Below are 18240 nucleotides of genomic sequence, written 5' to 3'. Positions count from 1 at the left end.
TAAGACTTTTCCGAAGTGACACGATCTATCAAAATTTAGAATCAACTCAACTTTCTTCTGCATGTCCATAGCGTAGCTTCTTTGGTGCCCGTCCAACCACAGGTGGGCTTGACTCGATTAGTGAGACTCGCACATTTCATGTGCGCCTATGAATTCAGAGACCCTCGAAACACCAATAGTGAGTTACAATACAAATGAGCTCAACGTTTGATGTTAATAGGGTACAGTGAGAAAGTTTCGATGACATACCCGAAACAAACTTGCAGTGCCTGCGCGAAGATACTTTTCTTTGATTAAAAATACTGAAAATAAGCATGCAAAAGCAGTTGACCGTATTTGGATAGCTAATACCAAATTTTACTCTGGTACAAGACCCTCTGAGAAAGGGCAAAGTATCCCGTGTTCTCCGTAGTTTGCTTAGCTATCAACATGTATTTCAGACTCAGCTGACATTCAGCTCGCAGCCATTGTAGCCTTACTTCGGGAAGCATACACCTTGCATCACATAGCTACTGCCTGTTTAAGCTGACTGCATCTGGCTGTCGTTCAAGACCTCGTTCAGGGGGAAATGTCCTGCTTTTGTTTCGCATTTTGCTGCAACAATGACATTGCGTTGCGGCTATTGTACGTACGCGGTTGAATAAATTCTTCTTACATTACATAATCACTTAAAGGGGAAATTTCGTGGACCATTGACCATATCTGGAGAGGTTGGAAGCTCGCAACTATAAAACTTCCCTCTCTCGGTCTGGCAGAAGTATTTTTTCTTCCCTCATCAATAACTCCAAGTTCTAAAAACATCCTCAATCTAAAAGTTCATTACTACCAACATGTTCAAAGTATTTACCCTCCTAGCAGCCATGGCTACTGGCATCATTGCCAACGAAATCACTGATGCAGCCGCCGACTACGTTGGATGCACCGTTAACGCCTACAACACTGCTGACTGCTCGGGCACCATTGTCAGTTCCACTCTTCATGATTGCAATGTCGCACAACCTTGTGAAGCCCAGGCAGGAGCTTCTTTGGAACTCGTCTGTTTCAATGGATGTGAAGGACAGTTGTTCGTCTCGGTCGATGATTCTTGCGCAGGTAATCTTGTCGTCCCCGCTGGAGAATGTCCGGAAGTCCAGGATGTCGGGCAGATCCAAAGCCAAGTCGTCTTCTAGATACGCCCAATGGAGGAGAGGTGGGAGCGAGCTAGCTAGCTGAGGATCATTGGAGGTCAGTACTTCGCGATAGAAGCTGAAAGCATGGCGAGAAACTGACGGCGAGCAATAGAAAGATGACTATAGTTTGAACTCGGGTATTCAACATATCATGTTCAATGAGAGCACCAGACTTGAATTGCCTCAAGATGTCTGTATTGAGGTTAAGTACTTTTGCGCTAAGCAATTTGTCGCTAGTCCTAAAGCTTAAGTTATACGAGAGAGATCACACCTACTGGAAGATATTCGAACTCTCTTTAGCTTTAATGATTGATATAATGATTGGAGACTCATTGTGAATGCCATTTTCAATTCATGTACAGCCCCAGACTAACATATCCACGGCTTAGAGGTCCTAATGTTCCATATATACACTCATCTTACCCCTATATACACTTTCTCATACTCACAAAATCTCCATACTGGTGCGAGGTCCACCACCCCTTCCTCAACTTCAGTTCAAGCATTGCGAGTACCATGCGTTGGAATACTTGCACGTGCCAACCGCGCAAACCGTGGCTCCAGCCCAACCAGTTCCACCACACTGACCATAAAGGGGTACCCCAGCTGCCGCTGTACTTGTTGTCGAGACTTTCGTACTCATGGTGGAGCTCGCGACCACGCTCGTGCTAGCTGATACCTTTGAAGAACTTGAAGAACTACCGCCCGTTGTGCCGTTTGGATTCAGGCTCGAGATGCCACTCTTGACCAATGTGGTAGGGAGCAATGGCTGGATCTCCTTAAGCCAAACGGTGGTGTACATTCCTGGAGAACCATCTGCGGCAGTACTTCCCGGTTCCAAACTCCCCCATTGCATGGAATCCGAACAGCAAGCTGAATTCGTACCCCAAAATGGACCAGCGGCCCTGCACGACAAATTAGCTCTGCATGAGTTTGAAAAAAAAAAGCAGTTTGGATATGAATATACTCACCAGGCAGTCCACCCAATATAGACGTCATTCTCAGCCATGTAGTTCACCATATCGGTAATGTATGAGTCACATTCTGTTCCATTCGCACCACCAAACTCGGTAATCATGGCCTTAAAGCCATACTGTTGAAGCCAGCTGGTGAGAGGAGCAAGATTGGTGGCCGCGGCTTGAGAACAGTTGGCATGTGTGCCAGAGAAATCACTGTCGAGGTATTCGTGGATATCGAATGCTACATTATGAATTAGCGATGGAGAGGAAAAGAGAGACCAGGTATCACAAACCGGTGTTGTTGATTGGATCGGTGATCTTGTACATAACAGTGCTTGATGCGGGCGAGTTTCCGGTGTATTCCTGAGTCCAGGAATGTCCGCCTGTGTAGCCATTTCCGGGTGCGATAATCCTGCCATATTTGTCAGTACCACACACTCAATTTTGTCAGACGCGCTCACAGTTGATTTGCCCCAACGCCTCGGATAGCGGTGATGGCCGCTTGGTCATTCGTAAGGATGAGATTGGTGTCCATGTCGTGAGGCTTCATTTTGTCAGCTCTAGTCAAAGATATGTTCAGCTCCAACAATGTACCTCGTTCATAAGTCCAAAGATAACTTTCTCGTTGGACTTGAATCGTCCTGCGAGCGTGGCCCAGAAGGTGGCAAATTGAGCCGTCGTGGCTGCTTTGGCATCAGTAGTATCGCCGATAATGCTACCCGTTGTTGGCTGCTGGCTTGGATTGTTGTATCTGTGCAACAAAATGTTAGTTTTGGTTATCTTAGTAGAATTTTCACAATATATGCATTATAGCTTTTTCCTTCATCGACGAAGATCGAGAGTTCATGCATGACGGCAAAGGAGTAGCTAGGAGCGTTAGGTTTCGGTCAACACTTGCCTCATGTAATTGTGAGGATCCAAGATGCAATAAGCTCCTTTGGTGACAGTGATGTAATTCACAGCATCAGCGAATTCTTGATAGTACTGCCGCCCGATCAGTAACTTCATCAAATTACAGGAAATCGATGTATTCTTACTGTCTCGTTGAAGGTGGATCCAAGGCCAGTTGCCAGAGGACACATACGCTCCAGCAAAAATGCAACCCGAAAGAGATTGACCTACTCATGTCAGTAAACGTTAAAAAGCACATTGTGGAAGACCTTACTTTGTTCTGGTCAACGTAAGTATCGATAGCAGCTTCGTTGATGAAATCATAGTCTACTCCAAAACGACCTGGAAGTCCAGTGCCGACAGTTGCAGTACTGCCTATTTCTCGATTAGCAATGATCCCATATTAGACGAATTATTGAGGTTACTATAGACACCGAATTCTCCACCACTTTCGGCAACACCTGCATAGTAAATAGTGGCTGCTGCTTTAGCAGCAAGCAGTGTTGCTGCTCCAATGCTTTTGAAAAACATCTTGAAATTGTTCACTTGAATTGATATGCGAGGAAGGAACAAGGGAGCTCGTGGAATTCTGCCAGATATATGTACGGCGAAATTTCCTTACTGTCTAGATCATCTGATATTTGATAGACTAAGAAAGCTAAATAAACAGAATGGGGAACCAAAAGCTCGGATTAATTCACAATATCGCCTCGGCAGCACTTCCGAAAACATATAACATACATATGCCTGCATGAATGGTGGCTTAACTCGCAACAAGAGATCTAAGTAAGGATAAATACAGTGTGGGGAGGTCGAGGGAGCATACGGCCCGGCGGATAATCCGGTCGGAGGACCTCCTTCCGCCACAACTACCGAGGTGGAAGCTGATCTTATTGGATTAAACAAAATTGTTCAGAACGATCGCTTACACTTTCAAGTCATGTTCAGGGCCGACGGAAGCTTTGTCGGAAATCCTGGTAGTAGAAAGGTCAAGGTTGCCCCGCAAATTGAAGGACCTGCTTCCGAACGACCCCTGAAATTTCCCTCCACTCAAACCAAAACGGCCACTAGCTTAGTGTGAGCATGACCTAATTCGACAGCAGTCAGAATCTGTTGGACACCAGGAATAATATGACGATTTGGGAAAGGGAGAAAGACAAGCAAATGATGGAGGCTCAAAACAGAACTTCGTTCGAGTAGAATAAATTGAAAAGAATTCAAAGACAGCTTTTGAACAACAAAATGTTGTGAACTTTCAAATCAAAAGCTCAAAGATGCTATTGTACTCCAACATCTGCGATATAAGATCACAACGCTGTTGTCAGGACTTTCGGGCAGTCTGTAGCTATTCTTGCAGTGTTCTTGGCAACCTACTTTAGCAATGCTCGGGGATTGGCCAAGTACTTTAATTCATGCCTTGATAGACTTGAACTTGTTCGCTGCATCGACCAATGCCTCTTCGATACCCGGCTCATGAGCACTATGACCATACTCGTTCAATATCTTGTACTCGACGCCACTGTTTCCCGCACCCCCAAGCGCCTTGTATAGATCCCAGCTCGTCTTGGCAGGACAAACCACATCGTAGCGACCCTGCACTATGACGATGGGTAGATGCTTGATTTTATGCGCGTCTTCGATTAACTGGCCATCCTTCATCCAACCACCATTCACGAAAAAATGAGACTCAATTCGTGCAAACGCAAGAGCCCTAAGTAGTGAATGTCAGCATTACAATAGCGCCACCGATCGATGTAATTGTACCATTGTGGATTTTCTGCTCTCTCGATATACTTTGGGTCTATAATCAGTTTCGACAGGGAGTTCTCCCATCGAGACCAGGCTTCGGCACTACAAAGATCAGTAAGGGATCTGAGAATGATCTTGGACATTTCACCATTTCAGCTTTTCCTCTTCATTGTCGCCAGTCAATCGTTTGTAGTAGGCTTGCATCAAATCTCCCTGTTCTTCTTCCGGAATGGCGGCTTTATATGGATCGTAGAAGTCTGGAAACAGCATGTCTGCACCCTTCTGGTAAAACCACAGCAACTCCTCTCTCCTCAAAGTAAATATGCCCCTCAATATCAAGCCTAGACATCTTTCGGGGTGTTTCTCGGAGTAGGCTAATGCTAGAGTCGATCCCCACGAGCCACCAAACACGATCCACTTCTCGATCTTAAGGTGTTCTCGCAGAGCTTCGATGTCTGATACGAGATGCCAGGTGGTGTTGTCCTCGAGGGACGCATGGGGAGTCGATTTACCAGATCCTCGTTGGTCGAAAAGAACACTTCGGTAATGGGAAGGATCGAAATACTGTCTGTCTACACCAACTGTCAATACTACGAACAAGTTCAACTCGGAGAGAGGGAGAATACCAGTGTCTTCGATCCCACCGCCCGGGCCTCCATGTAAGTAGACTATCGGGACTCCATTGGGGGCACCACATTCTTCGTAATAGATTGAGTGTATCGAAGACACTTCTAGGTGCCCGGAATTGAGAACGGGGAATGCTTCGTAGAGAGGTGCCATGATGAAGGTGGGGTAGGGCGCGGGGTAATCGATGAGCTCTAAACTTGCGAAGTTCGGAATTTGGCAGCTCTCAAGACTACTCAACGGTCTGAATGATAGGACAACAATAGCAGGAAGTTCCGCAAAAGCCCAATTCCTCGAGGCTGGATGTGTAGCTGCAGCTTGTCTCACCCAGCTTCAGTACGATGGAAGTTGCCGAAGTGGCAGAAAACACGTCTAAAATAGGCAGGCGGTCACCAGACCTGGTTGTCAAATCATAATGTCCGGTCATAATGTCCTTTCGTTGAGTCCATTTTCAAGAAGAACATGAATGCTTATTGTCTATTGGACCATCATCAATATGGTAAGATTGTTATCCGCATTGAACCGATGCCGAGGACCGCGATGTCGTATTTGCCGACCCGAGTAGCATGCGGGGAGTTGGAGACCCCCACTACGTATTCCTTACAAAGCAGAAGGATAGTTCTTATCTGCTTGCCTTGAAGCTCTTTCCTTCTTGCTGTATATATCTACATATTCAGTGTCCAAGTTACCCAACGAAACCATGCCTCTAACATCAGATCTTACACTCAATGCGGCCAAGTTTGACCCCGCATCTAATTCAAAGCAGACTTCGGCGCTTAATGAAGCATTGATCGCAAAGCTTGAGCAGGGCCCAAAATGGTTCGAGGTATACTACTTTTCCAATTATATAATTTCTATTAACTGAGGACATTCTTTAGGTTGGAGCCGCAAAGTATCGAGAGATGCGATGGGCTGGGGAGACTGCTCTTCCGGCACCAACAATGCTTCCTGAAGCAATTGATATCACTATTCTCTCACGCGAAAATGGTCGAGATATTCCTTGCCGTCTGTTTTTTCCTTCCGGAAGGAAAAGCGAAGCAGACCAGAAGAAGTGTAAAGGGGTGGTTATGCACATTCATGGCGGTGGATGGGTGGTAAGTTTAATACGCCTCTTTCGCTACGACATTCTGATTGGGCAATAGCTTGGAGATCAGAAATCTAATGATGACCTCCTACAATTCTACGCGGAAGTGGGAGATCTGGCTGTGGTGTCCGTAGGGTACAGGAAGGCTCCAGAAGATCCTTTTCCCAAAGGTCCACAGGATTGTTTCGATGCAGGTATACCTTCCAATCTATTCCGCCATTGCTTCAACTATTAACTTGTTCAGGTGACTACTTGGTGAAGAATTCTGAAAGTCAATATGGAGGCCCGTTGAGATTTATTGGTGGAGAGGTAAATTATCTGTTTCTTTTCAACGGCATATTCAGCCCATCCTCAACATTTCACCAAGTATGCGTAAGGCGTAAGACGTCGAATAATTGTCAAAATGTTTCTTTGGCTCTTTCTAGACTTGTTTACTCCCTTCCGTTGCATTCTACAAAATGAGTCTTAATAATTGCTGACGATTCCAACCTCCAGTCTGCTGGTGCTCACTTGTCCTTGCTTGCGACATTTCACCTCTTGAAGCTCCATGCAGATCTCAAACTTTCGGGTTTACTTCTGCATTATGGATGCTATGATCTCTCATGGCTGCCCTCCGCAAAATTGTTCAATAAATCTCTCATCCTAGACCAGGAGATCATGCATCACTTCACGGCCGCATTTCTGCCGGGCATGTCCTTTGAACAGAAGCAGGATCCATCCGTGTCTCCGCTCTACGAAAATCTCGAGAACTTTCGCGGCAGATTACCAAGTGCCTTGTTTACAATTGGCACAGAAGATCCATTGTTGGAGGACTCTGTGTTTATGTCAACGAGGTGGCTTATGGCGGGCGGTCATGCTATCTTGAAAGTTTACAGCGGAGCTCCCCACGGATTCAACCGATTTCCCAAGCAGGCATTGAAAGAGGCAGGTGATGCAGCAGATGATACCGAAGCTTACATCAAAGAGCGACTAGAGCAAGTGTGATCATATCGACGGTAGCATACAGTGTGGTTCATGAAAGATAGGATCACCTTTATCAGTTACTCAGTAGTACGTCTCCTCTGCCGTCTTACATTGAAACTGAACCTGAAGTGGCCATGCCGGCCAGGGAACCACATGATCTAGCCATTAGAGTTTATGACATCAATTCAACCTCGATCCAGCATAGGTTGTTTCTTCTCAGATATTGTGCGTATGGTTAAACGTTTGCTATTAAACGTGATGTGCCAAGTACAAGCTACGATGATCCCCGACTCAGTTGACAACCCAACATTTCTGTGTATCATTACCCTTGCATGATGTCAGTTCTATGTCCCAGGTAGCTGGAACCGCTACAATCTCGCTTATTTGGTGGCAAGGTGTGGGTAAGGCGTGGCAAGGCTGAGTCTCGTTGTAGCCTTGTCCTCAATAGCAAGTTGTTGATGTGCGAATAGTTTCAAGCTTGGTGGTGAGTGAATCAAGATACGACAGATCTTTTTTCCATGTTCGAATTCTTGATCGCATTTCATATACACAATCTTTGTCTTTTTCCTGCGTGCGGCAAGTTGTTTCCCGGTGTAAAAAGGCTCCCGTTCGGCTCTCCTATTGAGAGCCCTTTTCGGTTCTGAATAGAACTCGGTTAGCTCAACGCCACCAACTTCCCAACCCTCAATAGCAAGAACGTCAATTTCATTCCTCAATAGTACACATAATCCTCAATTATAGCTGTAATTCTCGAGGAGATAGAATTCTTCAACTCCATCTTCTACTTTCTTTTGCCTCCACAATCGACAACGATACTTTGAGACAACTTCCTCGACCTGATCGTCACGGACTTCGGCATCTTGGCCTGCGTTCTTTGTGACCTCGGATCGCTCGTATCATTTCTTTCTTTCACTGGTTCGATCTCCGCACTTGCAATTTCCCTCAGTGGGATATCAAGGAAACGGTCCGCTCGATCACTCTCCTCGACGAGCAGATCGACACTCCCCTACCATGGACGCATCTGTTCCATACGCTGGCCAACAAGCCAACAAAATGAATGCCGTTGCTCTTCCCTTCTTCGCTTTGCTCGCCATCCTCGTTACCTACCTCCCCTGTCGCTCGTTCTGGTCTCACCGCAATGTCCCCGCCGTTAGCATTGTCGTCGCCACCAATGTCTACAACGCTATGAGTGTTGTGAACGGCGTCATGTGGCCAAACGATGACTGGGCATCATGGTGGCCGGGCTACGGACTCTGCGATCTCGAGGCTCTGCTCCGCTATCCGATCACCATGGCTCTGGCAACTTCACTCTGCGGCCTGTCCAAAGGACTTGCTGATTGCTTGGACACCAACAATGCGACGGTTCACCCAACTGCAGCTTCAAAGCGACGCGAGTTGTTGTTCAACGTTATGTTCTGCTGGGCTATTCCTGTTCTTCAGATGGCTTTACATTATGTGATTCAAAATGGTAGATACCAGATCTTTCCTGTCTTTGGCTGCTCGGATGTCATTGACGACTCATGGCCGACGATTCTCATCATCATGATCTGGTGTCCCATATTCACTTTCTCGACTCTGTACTACGCAGGTATGAAAAATTCACGCTTCTCTTTGAAAGTCGCTAACATATCTAGTGATTCTCCTTATCCGCCTTCGGAAGCACCGTCGCACCATCAGCTCTGCTCTGAAGACTTCTGGCTCCGGTTTCGCAGCACGGAAATACCTCAAGCTCGTCATCATCACCATGTCTCTCATAGTTATCTATGTTCCTGTTCAGTTCGTCTTCTTCTTCCAAGTCCTGCCCAGAAAGCTCGAACCCTACTCCTGGTCTCGAATTCACGATCCGGCTACATGGCATCTCATCGAATACCAACATACTGGAGATGCTCCGCTCATACAATACCAAGGTTGGGCCGGTATTGTCACATCATTCTTGATATGGGCTTACTTCGGATTCAATGATACTGCTGTTGATACTTATCGATCTTGGTTGGTCCAGCTTGGGCTTGGGCGCATTTGGCCAAGTCTTAAGCTTTCCAGAGAGACAAGAATGATGATGAGACGAAGCCAGGGAAGCTCAATCGCCAGAGGAAGCATTGACAGTCACTTCGATCTCGTCGGCAAGGCTATGAAGTACTTTGATACCGATATCAGACAGGAGAGTGGCGCAACTACCCTGGTTGATAGACACTCTAATCGGCAAGTCTCCTCCATCACTCCTTTAATGCATTTACTGACATAATCCTAGGACTGCATCAAGAAAAGGTTCCCAGGGTACTTTGGCAGGACTTACCAGAGCTCACACCGACTCCTCGTCTGTTCCTTCAAGCTACCTCTCCGACACCATCACTCCAGCACCACCTGCCTTCGCCTACCCCGTCTACCCAATGCAACCTCTGGACCACCCAGAGCCGACACCCGCCCCCTCCAGTCCCCGCAACCTATTCTCGTCCTTCCGCACCCACCTCAACGTCCCCATCCCACTCTTCGGTTCCCGCTCTGCTCCGTCTCAAGCCCACACCGGTAAACAGACCCAACTGTACGACCTTGAGGCCCAGCGCTTCGATATCCCAAGACGTGGTTCCGGTGTCATCATTCCCACGGTCAAGACTAGCATCAGGAGCGGTCCTGCACCATTTGTTCTTCCTCATGCCACTTCTGTCCCAGCCGCCATCCACGAGGAAGAAGATGAAGACATCGATCCCCTTGCGCCAAAGATGGGCACTCGTGCTTATCGTGAGCGAGAGAAGCGTGAGATGCAGCGCCGAAAGGACGAAGAGAAGGTTGCTAAGGTCATTGCGGATGATGTCAAGGTTGAGATGGGCGGTGGCTCCGTTGGTAAGGGCAAGGAGTTTGCTAGCGTCATCAAGATTGTGAAGAGCTTTGATCTCTCTGAGGAAAGCAAGGCTGGTCGTTCTTGAGGAGTGTGATTTGATGCTGATGACGCGTGGGGTCTTTACATACTAGCTGCTTTGGTTCTCTTGTGTATACACCAGCGCGAGGAGTTTTCATTTTAACTTTCTCGTTGGATGCACAGACTTTCGAAGTAGCATAATGGCATCCCTGTACATAGAAACGTGCAGATGCAAGACAGAACCTAATGAACACCGAACAAAACAATTCTCAATGCAATCGAACTTGTGCATTCCTGTGAAGTTAATGATACAAAGCCGAACTGAATGAACCCTTCACAAAATCTGTTAATGAAAACAGACTGGTAGGTTGCAGATATTCGCCTCATAAGTTTGTCCTACAGACTCTGGAACGATATCTGCCCTCCCATCGCGTCTCTTCCTTCATTGCTTATTCTCATCTCGTCAAAGAGTCGTCAAATCTCAGCACCATACAACTTTTTCAAAAAAGCAAAAGAACAAAAACAAAAAGGAGAGACAAGCACACCACCGCGCCAACAACGCAAGTGATTCTTGTCAAAGAAGCCGTCTGTTTAGAGGACAGGAAAATGCATATTAAGCGCCATACGACCTGTTCCTTGTAGAACTATATAGGTGGGTAGAGGTATTCATTGTCTAGTTTTGAATTTCCGTCTCAAGTGATGAACCATGTATAAAATCTACGATGTGAATTTTCCAAGCTCAGCGCATAATGAAGCTCGTCAGAGAGCAAGTAAGGAGTTCTAGATACTGCTTCTCAAGCCCGACAAAATCCCAAAGACACCCTCAGGCGAACTCTCAAATCTCTCCTCGACCTTCTTCCAGTTCACCACCTTCCAGATACCCTTAGCATAGCTTCCCTTGTCATTCAGATATTGCAAATAATAAGCATGCTCCCACATATCAATCCCCAACAATGGCTTCTTTCCCACTGGCACAATATCCTGATCCTTACTCGTCGTGAGCTCCAAGTTTCCACTCTCGATATCCCGAACGAGCCATCCCCAGCCTGAACACTTCAGTCCGAGAAGCACAGCATTGAACTTCTCCTGGAGCTTCTCAACGGAGCCGAATCGAGAGGTTAGGGCGGCAGAGAGCTTGGGTGCTGCGGATGGTGAGGTGGAGGGGGATGAGGCGGGGATCAGGTTCTCCCAGAAGAGGGTGTGGTTTACGTGGCCCCCGGCGTTGAAGTTGATGTTTTGCTGGAGGTGGAGTTGGGAGACGATGTCATTCTTTGCGACTGCTGTGGAAAGGGAGGAGAGGGCAGCGTTGAGGTTGTTGACACAGGTTTGATGGTGCTTGGTGTGGTGAAGGGTCATGATTTGGGCGCTAATGTGGGGTTCGAGGGCCTGCGTTGTTAATATGGGAGAGTGAGACAGTGGGGAGACGTACATCATGCTTGTATGGGAGATCTGGAAGGGTGTATTTTGCTTGAGCTGCCATTTTGGATGTTGATTTGTGGTACGAGGAAGTTTGGTTTGAGGAAAAGACAGCAACGAGAGGTAAGTTAGAAAGATAGTCGCTCGCAAGGTGAATTTCGTTCGGAGTTTGACTAAGATTCACCTTGATGGGTACGACACTGGAGTTCGGCAATGAGGGGTAGCTATCAATTTGTACTCAGAAGAGCCCCATGATTGGATATCATGTCGGTCGTTTGTGGAAGTTACAAAGCAAAATGATGAAGTCACGCAAAGCATCGCAAACTTGCTCACAATCGTGATCCCACGTGATTGAATGTTCCACCAGCACTCAAAGGACACTTTAAGCAATGAAAGAAGAAAGAAGCCAGAAATCTACCAGACAGTACTATTTGAAACTGCAAACACCCCTCTTCTGACACGCAGACGCGGTGGATGTACCATCGCACTAGCTATCAGATGCCGATTCCACAAACTTTCAAAGGCGTGGAAATTTCAAAGGCATGTTCATCAAGATCTTGTTCGTCAAGGAGACTTTCGCAGGGTACGGTCCCACTTTCCATGTTCAAGCTTGTTTCCAACGAAGAATTGGGACAATGCAGTGTTCGTTTTCCATGTATTTGAGATCCCATTCTTGTTGAGGGCAGATTTTGCTACCGCCAAGATCATGCACAGCCACAGATGCACCTCCACGAGTGTGGCGAGTGAACCATTACAGATTTCCCCTGAACAAGCTCTGCTTTGACATCTACTGTCCATTGATCCACATTGGAGCTTTGAACTCTTCTTTGACTTTGTTATGGAGCCTCTTGTCTCTCCTCCAATCATCATCCGGCCAAGCCTCGCGATCGATCAGATTATTTCACGCGAGGCTCCTTGGCCGACGTCAAGCTTGGAGCTCTAGACTTGAAATCACCACAAATGCATTTCTGCCTTGGTCAACAATAGCAGTGACGGTGTTTACTTACGAAGATGATCTTAAAGTACAAGTATATATCATTGTAATGGTAGGTAAAATATCTTTCCTTGCTGCCACGACCCCAAGTCGCGCTTTTCTCCTAGCATGCATTCTTCAATCCTCCTTCCAGCTGCTCTCCTAATAGCAGAAACTCTTTCCCACTCCCCTAATTCCTATAAATTCGATCCTCTTCAGCATCTTGCAGGTGTAGCACCTCCATTCGATCCACTCGACCCTCCGCTCGATCCCTCACCTCCTCAGGGCTGCAACGTAACTCGAGCAGCATACCTCATTCGCCATGCAGCCATCTATGCAAACGACTTCGACTACGAATCCTACATCGAGCCATTCGTCCAGAAACTCTCAAACACAACTGTGAACTGGTCTACGATTCCAACCTTCTCTTTCCTCTCGACATGGCAGAATCCAATCTCCGATGCAGAACAGGAGATGCTTACGAGGTCTGGCAAGCTGGAGGCTGCAAAACTAGGAGTGGATATTGCACAAAGATATCAAGGGCTAAGGACACCGGAGAAGATTTGGACAAGTACAGCGGAGAGAACAGTGAAGAGCGCTCAGTCCTTGACACAGGGCTTGGCAGACGATGCGTCTTCTATAGACATCGTTCAGGTCTCGGAGGGAGGGGAAGAAGGTGCCAATTCATTGACACCGTATGAGAGCTGCCCCGCATACAGTTCTTCAGCGGGCAGCGATCAAGCAACTGTTCGTCATATTCCCATCCTTGCATAATTATACTGACAAAAATAGGCATTCCTGAACCAATACGCCGCCCCAATAACCGCACGCTTCAACTCCATGTCTCCTGCCTTCAACTGGACCGCCTCAGATACCTACGCAATCGCCCTCCTCTGCGGCTACGAAACCGTAATTCGCGGCTCCTCACCCTTCTGCTCGACCTCGATCCTCTCTCCCAACGAATGGCTAGCATGGGAATACACCAACGACTTAATGTATTTCTATAACACTGGCTACGGCTCTGCCGTCTCAGGCGCCATTGGGTTTCCCTGGGTGAACGCTACAATGAACTCGTTAATGGGAACCCAAAACAACATGAGCAATGCTACTACTGATCAAGATCTCTACATTTCTTTCACTCACCGCGAACTCCCGCCTACCGTTATCGTGGCCTTGGGTCTATTTAACAACTCTGCTTTCTCCGGAGCGAATAACATCAACAGAACGATGCCATTAAACACCATTAATCATCGACGAGCATGGAAATCTAGCCATATCCTCCCTTTCTTGACAAATGTAGCAATCGAGAAGATGGGCTGTGATAGTTATGGGTTCGATGAAGGGACGTATTATCGCGTTCTGGTTAACAATAGTCCGCAGAGCTTGGATGGGTGTTCGGATGGACCGGGAGAGAGTTGTGAGCAGGGCAATATGACGACGTGGTTGGGTGAGAGGGCGGAGTTGGTGGGTGAGTATGGGACGAGTTGTATGGTGGATTATGGGAATAGTACTGATATTTTGAGTATCTATAGCTCGTGAGGATGAGTTAGGGGGAATAATTATATACATTTTAAATGGTCTTGATCTGGAGTAGTTTCTGAGTTTAGATGAGTACGGCAAGTGCCTTGTTCGTCAACTATCTCTTTGACCCTCTGCAAAGTCCACTGCGAATCTCTGGTTCCAAATCCTTGCATATCTTCTCAGCTTCTACGCAAGACTTTTATTGCACGTCGCATTATCGATAGTGTTTTAGGGCCAGTCTAGTTGGTCACATATTTTCTCCCGAAAGTGTTTAATTCTCCTTGACCATCGAGACTCATCTCATATACAGAACATCCAATCACATCTCACACCATCGCTGTCCAAGTGTCGGTCATGTTCTCGATCTCAAAAACTCGCCGTTCCGCTCAGATATTGAATTTATTTCGCGTTTTGATACAAGAACGACATTGCGAGCCTACTTTGCTGTTTTGAGGTAGTTATCCTGGAGGATTTCTCTGTAGAAACCTTCAAAGATTTGTCTTTATATGACGTTTCAAGGCTGTCATCAAAGAACAGCCAGCAGTTGGAAGAATGGTTTGCGATATCTGCGCAGTATGCGCTACTTGCGGGATTTGCGCAACCCGTGCACATTGCACTCGAATTACCTACAATAGAATACTTCAAAGTTTTCACTCACAGCTTCCTTTCTCAAAGACGTATATTCGGCGAAGCCCGTCCGCTCAACTTATGCTCTTCTTCAAGCTCGAATATCGCGCGAACCATGGTCCTAAAAAGGAAATAAGCCACGTGACTACGAGCCTTTGGCACATGTAAAGAGCTATTCTCGGACAGGAAAGTGACACACGGCTCGGTACAAGTGTTACCGGACAGCCCGAAGTGGAACTTCGTCCGTATAGGCAAAAGGGCCGATGTTCAAATGCATGTTTTCTGCTCATTTCGGCTTGTGATCAGCAGCTGTCAGAAGACTCTGTTCTGATCCCAGGAAGAAGTCTGGGCTATCTAGGAAGAAGTTGTCATGAAGCTCAAACCATCTTTGCAGGTTAAGAATAGGATGGTAATGAAGGCAATGTAAACCAAAAATTTATTATTTTCTCAAAATAAATACACCACAACAATGCAAACCCACCTTTCCTTTTCAAGCCCCAGCAACAGCAGCAGCTACAAAGACACAATTACATCCCTCCCTCCCTCATTACATGATCTCCATCCCCATTCCCTAAAACGCAGCCAGGACAGCAAGTCCAGCAGCCAAAACCACGCTCCCAGCTCCAGCAGCCAAGTTTCCAGCCGCGCCAGTGACCTGGATGGGCGCACTGCTCGTAGTCGAAGTCCCGTTGCTGGCAACGACAGCAGATGAAGTAGCAGTGGCCATCGCAGTGGTGGAATAGGCGCTGCTGCTAACGACCGTTGTTGAGACGGAAGCCGAGGTCGACGACGCGACGTAGGAGGACGACGAAGCGGTTGATTCAGCGGTCGATTCAGCAGTCGAGGTAGTAGTCGCGACAACGACGGACGAGGAAGAGGATGGTGCGGTGCTGGACGACGAGGCGGTGGTGCTTGTCCCCGCAGCGTTGACGGACGAGCACGCTGCTTGCGCGGCGCTGAGGACGGCTATTTCTCTTGTTAATATGTATATTTTCTCAGAGTTAAGGAGAAGGAAGGTGGAGAACGCACCAAGAGCCTCCGTAGCGCCACAGGCGGCCAAGACGCACGACGTAGCTGCGGTCTGGATGGCCGCTTCGTTGGAAGCGCTGCATTGGCAGCTGAGATCGGTCTCGGAGCACGTCGTGGCGGAGGTCACGGCGTTGGAGATGCAGGTCGTGGCACAGGCTGGGATCTGGGCTTGGGCTAGGCCGGAGAGCGCCATGAGGGCGAGGGCGGAGTATGCGTACTTCATCTTGAAGAAGGTTGGTATTTTAGTTGGGTATTGAGAGGGATTGCCGTAAACGAGTGATGGCAAAAGGCGATAGTAGGTAGGTACAGTACTTTTTTTTCAATGGATGGAGGGAAAGCAGAAGGAGAGAGAGGCAGGAAGAGAACGGAGGGAGTTATATACAAGCATGAGATGAGCACGTAACTAGTTAATTAACCCAACAGCAGCAGCGTGCAGCACAATACAGTACAGTAGTGAGTGGCACCGCGATCCGTGACCAAGGAAGGCAGGCCGATTCATTCCCGAACTGGTCCTTGTATTCCGTGCCTCGACCCAATGGGAGGGATCGATCGCCCCTACGACGTTTGCTTGCTTGCTTGCTTGACGTCGTGCGGAGAAGGAGGGAGGTAGGCTTCAATCTCGGAGTCAGCCGTCCTCTCTCATGCTTTGCTTATGAGCGAGCGATCGAGTAAATTACATGGTGTCACGGGCCTTTACCTCGAAAGTGTCTTTGGCTTGTTTGACGCTTCTCATTCGACGAGAACTGGAAGATGGAAGATGCCGTTTACTGGTAGAATTCTTCTTATTCGACAATAGCTTAGATCTGCTATTTGCGTTCGAGTACAGTACGTCTCATTCGACACCAGCCAGCGAAATGCAGGAACAAAAACCTAGCCAAGTAACGAACGAACAGCGGACCAACATTCCCATCTCGGACTCACTGACCTCTCGACCTCTCGACCTCTCGTCAATAGATGCTGCATCTGGTGGCGGAGGTCGATGACTGGACGTCAGCTTTTCGGACCGGGGAGCGTTAGGTAGGTTAGCGGGGTCTGGGGCAGACCAGGGGCAGAGTAGGGGTCGCAGCGTATGGGGAAGTGGCGCGAAGGAACGTAACTTTATTCTAGGGCCAGGGGTCAGGGTAAGGGGAAGGGGAGGCCGAGGTTTGTGTGCGTTTTGTTTTGACATCTGATCGTGGCCGAGGGCTTCGTATTGAGGGTTTATTTTTTTTCGCATGTGGATTTTTGAGATGAGATGAGATGAGATGAGATGGAACGGGAAGACGCCACTGATGATATGCATGCTGCGATGCGCCAACGAGATTCAATTTACTTACTGTGAGGTTACACCCTTCTCGACACAACAACCAAACTCCCAAAGAACAATGAACAAAGAACAACCATAAAAACAAGATCATCCAAACTCCCCAACCCCATTAATCCCACCTCATTGGCCGCTCCGCAAATTCTGCACCCAGTCCCTACCTAGTTTCCGTGACTAACACTACTTATAACAGCCAACCCAGCTAGCCCCGCAACTGCCAACCACAGATCGGTCCGTCGATCGCCATCCCCAATTTTTAAATTCTCTTCTCATTTAAATAATCCCCAGATCCAACGCACGGAGATCATGCGACTGACTGACTGTTGCTCAAGGGGCCAGGGCCAGGGATTAGGGTCTGGGGAAGGTGGCGGGTGCAGGTTCGGCGATGTGCGGGCGTTGAACTGCTTTGAGAGGCGCTCGGATCGGGCGGATGGTGCGCGGTCTTGGGTTGGGGTTGTGCGAGGGGTTGTGAGGCGGAGATGAGGGAGAGATGAGGGAGAGATGAGGGAGAGATGAGGGAGGGGGTTCCGTTTTGGGGATTGGGGGTTTAGTTGTTGGTTTTCCTTATTGGAAATGTTTGGAGTTTGCAAGGCGAATTTCTTGGGACTTTTTTGTTCAATTGTCTGCATTTAGTTGAGAGAAAGTTCTTTTGGTTTACTTATTGTCGCTGCCAACCACATACTCCTTCAATCGAGGTTTCTGTTCGATGTAATGTCATGAACTTACTCTTCCAAAGAGTTTCATTGCAAATCTCCGAATGTTACTAAACTCGAGAGTATAGCGCTTCGTGTCTTTCCTTCTGTTACTTCAAGTTGCGTCGTACAAATTTCAGCTTGTACAAGATCGTTCACTTCGGCCCGGATACATAATTTTTAGATCTGTCAATGGAGCTCGTACTTTGGAAAATGACAGGTATCACAGAGAACGTGGTCCACGTTTTGCGAATTTCGAGTGTTGGTGGGGAAGCGCATGTTCTTTGGTCGATGGATGGGTGGACTATAATTCAGACAAGCTCTTCATCTGACAGACTGCAGTTGATTCGGACTTTCACAAGCCTTTGTTTTCTGAGTTGGTCTCA

General features: G+C 47.6%; 10 protein-coding genes across 10 annotated transcripts; 5 read left to right on the top strand and 5 right to left on the bottom strand.

The window, feature by feature from the left end:
- Window positions 1-742: 742 nt before the first annotated feature.
- LY89DRAFT_756171 (uncharacterized protein) lies at window positions 743-1169 on the top strand (the record flags this gene model as incomplete). Its single annotated transcript, XM_018221365.1, has 1 exon — window positions 743-1169. Exon 1 carries the CDS (start codon window positions 831-833, stop codon window positions 1167-1169), a length of 339 nt encoding a protein of 112 aa, XP_018067290.1. The 5' UTR covers window positions 743-830.
- A 378-nt stretch (window positions 1170-1547) lies between these two features.
- LY89DRAFT_709446 (cellulase-domain-containing protein) lies at window positions 1548-3550 on the bottom strand (the record flags this gene model as incomplete). The annotated part of the gene is made up of 9 exons (XM_018217760.1): window positions 1548-2074; window positions 2141-2369; window positions 2422-2540; window positions 2590-2672; window positions 2723-2879; window positions 3027-3112; window positions 3166-3246; window positions 3294-3394; window positions 3445-3550. The coding sequence occupies 9 exons, from the start codon at window positions 3548-3550 to the stop codon at window positions 1663-1665; spliced, it is 1374 nt and encodes a 457-aa protein (XP_018067289.1). The 3' UTR covers window positions 1548-1662.
- A 640-nt stretch (window positions 3551-4190) lies between these two features.
- LY89DRAFT_687855 (proline iminopeptidase) lies at window positions 4191-5855 on the bottom strand. Its single transcript, XM_018215589.1, has 4 exons — window positions 5395-5855; window positions 4917-5340; window positions 4784-4870; window positions 4191-4730 (listed from the first exon to the last, which is right to left on the bottom strand). Exons 1-4 carry the CDS (start codon window positions 5546-5548, stop codon window positions 4430-4432), a joined length of 966 nt encoding a protein of 321 aa, XP_018067288.1. The 5' UTR covers window positions 5549-5855; the 3' UTR covers window positions 4191-4429.
- LY89DRAFT_623001 (alpha/beta-hydrolase) lies at window positions 5854-7661 on the top strand. The gene is made up of 5 exons (XM_018210997.1): window positions 5854-6218; window positions 6271-6486; window positions 6535-6670; window positions 6721-6785; window positions 6972-7661. The coding sequence occupies exons 1-5, from the start codon at window positions 6093-6095 to the stop codon at window positions 7458-7460; spliced, it is 1032 nt and encodes a 343-aa protein (XP_018067287.1). The 5' UTR covers window positions 5854-6092; the 3' UTR covers window positions 7461-7661.
- An 831-nt stretch (window positions 7662-8492) lies between these two features.
- On the top strand, window positions 8493-9681 carry LY89DRAFT_652303 (STE3-domain-containing protein; the record flags this gene model as incomplete). Its single annotated transcript, XM_018212195.1, has 2 exons — window positions 8493-9027; window positions 9074-9681. 2 exons carry the CDS (start codon window positions 8493-8495, stop codon window positions 9679-9681), a joined length of 1143 nt encoding a protein of 380 aa, XP_018067286.1.
- Window positions 9625-10439, top strand: LY89DRAFT_721757 (uncharacterized protein). Its single transcript, XM_018218671.1, has 2 exons — window positions 9625-9638; window positions 9688-10439. The coding sequence occupies exon 2, from the start codon at window positions 9827-9829 to the stop codon at window positions 10358-10360; it is 534 nt and encodes a 177-aa protein (XP_018067285.1). The 5' UTR covers window positions 9625-9638; window positions 9688-9826; the 3' UTR covers window positions 10361-10439.
- A 634-nt stretch (window positions 10440-11073) lies between these two features.
- Window positions 11074-11773, bottom strand: LY89DRAFT_591882 (superoxide dismutase; the record flags this gene model as incomplete). The annotated part of the gene is made up of 2 exons (XM_018209671.1): window positions 11074-11679; window positions 11723-11773. The coding sequence occupies 2 exons, from the start codon at window positions 11771-11773 to the stop codon at window positions 11074-11076; spliced, it is 657 nt and encodes a 218-aa protein (XP_018067284.1).
- Window positions 11774-12499: 726 nt separating this feature from the next.
- Window positions 12500-14234, top strand: LY89DRAFT_622991 (phosphoglycerate mutase-like protein). The gene is made up of 2 exons (XM_018210996.1): window positions 12500-13429; window positions 13475-14234. Exons 1-2 carry the CDS (start codon window positions 12812-12814, stop codon window positions 14219-14221), a joined length of 1365 nt encoding a protein of 454 aa, XP_018067283.1. The 5' UTR covers window positions 12500-12811; the 3' UTR covers window positions 14222-14234.
- Window positions 14235-15199: 965 nt separating this feature from the next.
- On the bottom strand, window positions 15200-16343 carry LY89DRAFT_197086 (uncharacterized protein). Its single transcript, XM_018205757.1, has one exon. The coding sequence runs from the start codon at window positions 16080-16082 to the stop codon at window positions 15402-15404; it is 681 nt and encodes a 226-aa protein (XP_018067282.1). The 5' UTR covers window positions 16083-16343; the 3' UTR covers window positions 15200-15401.
- On the bottom strand, window positions 16344-17286 carry LY89DRAFT_197085 (uncharacterized protein). Its single transcript, XM_018205756.1, has 2 exons — window positions 16557-17286; window positions 16344-16470 (listed from the first exon to the last, which is right to left on the bottom strand). Exon 1 carries the CDS (start codon window positions 17139-17141, stop codon window positions 16692-16694), a length of 450 nt encoding a protein of 149 aa, XP_018067281.1. The 5' UTR covers window positions 17142-17286; the 3' UTR covers window positions 16344-16470; window positions 16557-16691.
- Between the last annotated feature and the right edge of the window lie 954 nt (window positions 17287-18240).

The sequence above is a fragment of the Mollisia scopiformis genome (assembly GCF_001500285.1).
Source record: "Mollisia scopiformis unplaced genomic scaffold LY89scaffold_20, whole genome shotgun sequence".
Taxonomy (NCBI): domain Eukaryota; kingdom Fungi; phylum Ascomycota; class Leotiomycetes; order Helotiales; family Mollisiaceae; genus Mollisia; species Mollisia scopiformis.
This window is presented reverse-complemented; position numbering and strand designations above follow the sequence as displayed.

Bases quoted from the DNA above. Each gene is read 5' to 3' on its own strand.
- LY89DRAFT_687855 (XM_018215589.1), bottom strand. From the start codon at position 5,548: ATGGCACCTCTCTACGAAGCATTCCCCGTTCTCAATTCCGGGCACCTA. The intron at 5,341-5,394 runs GTATTCTCCCTC...CAGTTGGTGTAG, and splicing joins CGGTGGGATCGAAGACACTG to ACAGACAGTATTTCGATCCT. The intron at 4,871-4,916 runs GTGAAATGTCCA...TGATCTTTGTAG, and splicing joins GAAGAGGAAAAGCTGAAATG to TGCCGAAGCCTGGTCTCGAT.
- LY89DRAFT_623001 (XM_018210997.1), top strand. From the start codon at position 6,093: ATGCCTCTAACATCAGATCTTACACTCAATGCGGCCAAGTTTGACCCC. The intron at 6,487-6,534 runs GTAAGTTTAATA...ATTGGGCAATAG, and splicing joins TTCATGGCGGTGGATGGGTG to CTTGGAGATCAGAAATCTAA. The intron at 6,671-6,720 runs GTATACCTTCCA...TAACTTGTTCAG, and splicing joins ACAGGATTGTTTCGATGCAG to GTGACTACTTGGTGAAGAAT.
- LY89DRAFT_721757 (XM_018218671.1), top strand. From the start codon at position 9,827: ATGCAACCTCTGGACCACCCAGAGCCGACACCCGCCCCCTCCAGTCCC.
- LY89DRAFT_622991 (XM_018210996.1), top strand. From the start codon at position 12,812: ATGCATTCTTCAATCCTCCTTCCAGCTGCTCTCCTAATAGCAGAAACT. The intron at 13,430-13,474 runs GTTCGTCATATT...TGACAAAAATAG, and splicing joins CGGGCAGCGATCAAGCAACT to GCATTCCTGAACCAATACGC.
- LY89DRAFT_197086 (XM_018205757.1), bottom strand. From the start codon at position 16,082: ATGAAGTACGCATACTCCGCCCTCGCCCTCATGGCGCTCTCCGGCCTA.
- LY89DRAFT_197085 (XM_018205756.1), bottom strand. From the start codon at position 17,141: ATGCATATCATCAGTGGCGTCTTCCCGTTCCATCTCATCTCATCTCAT.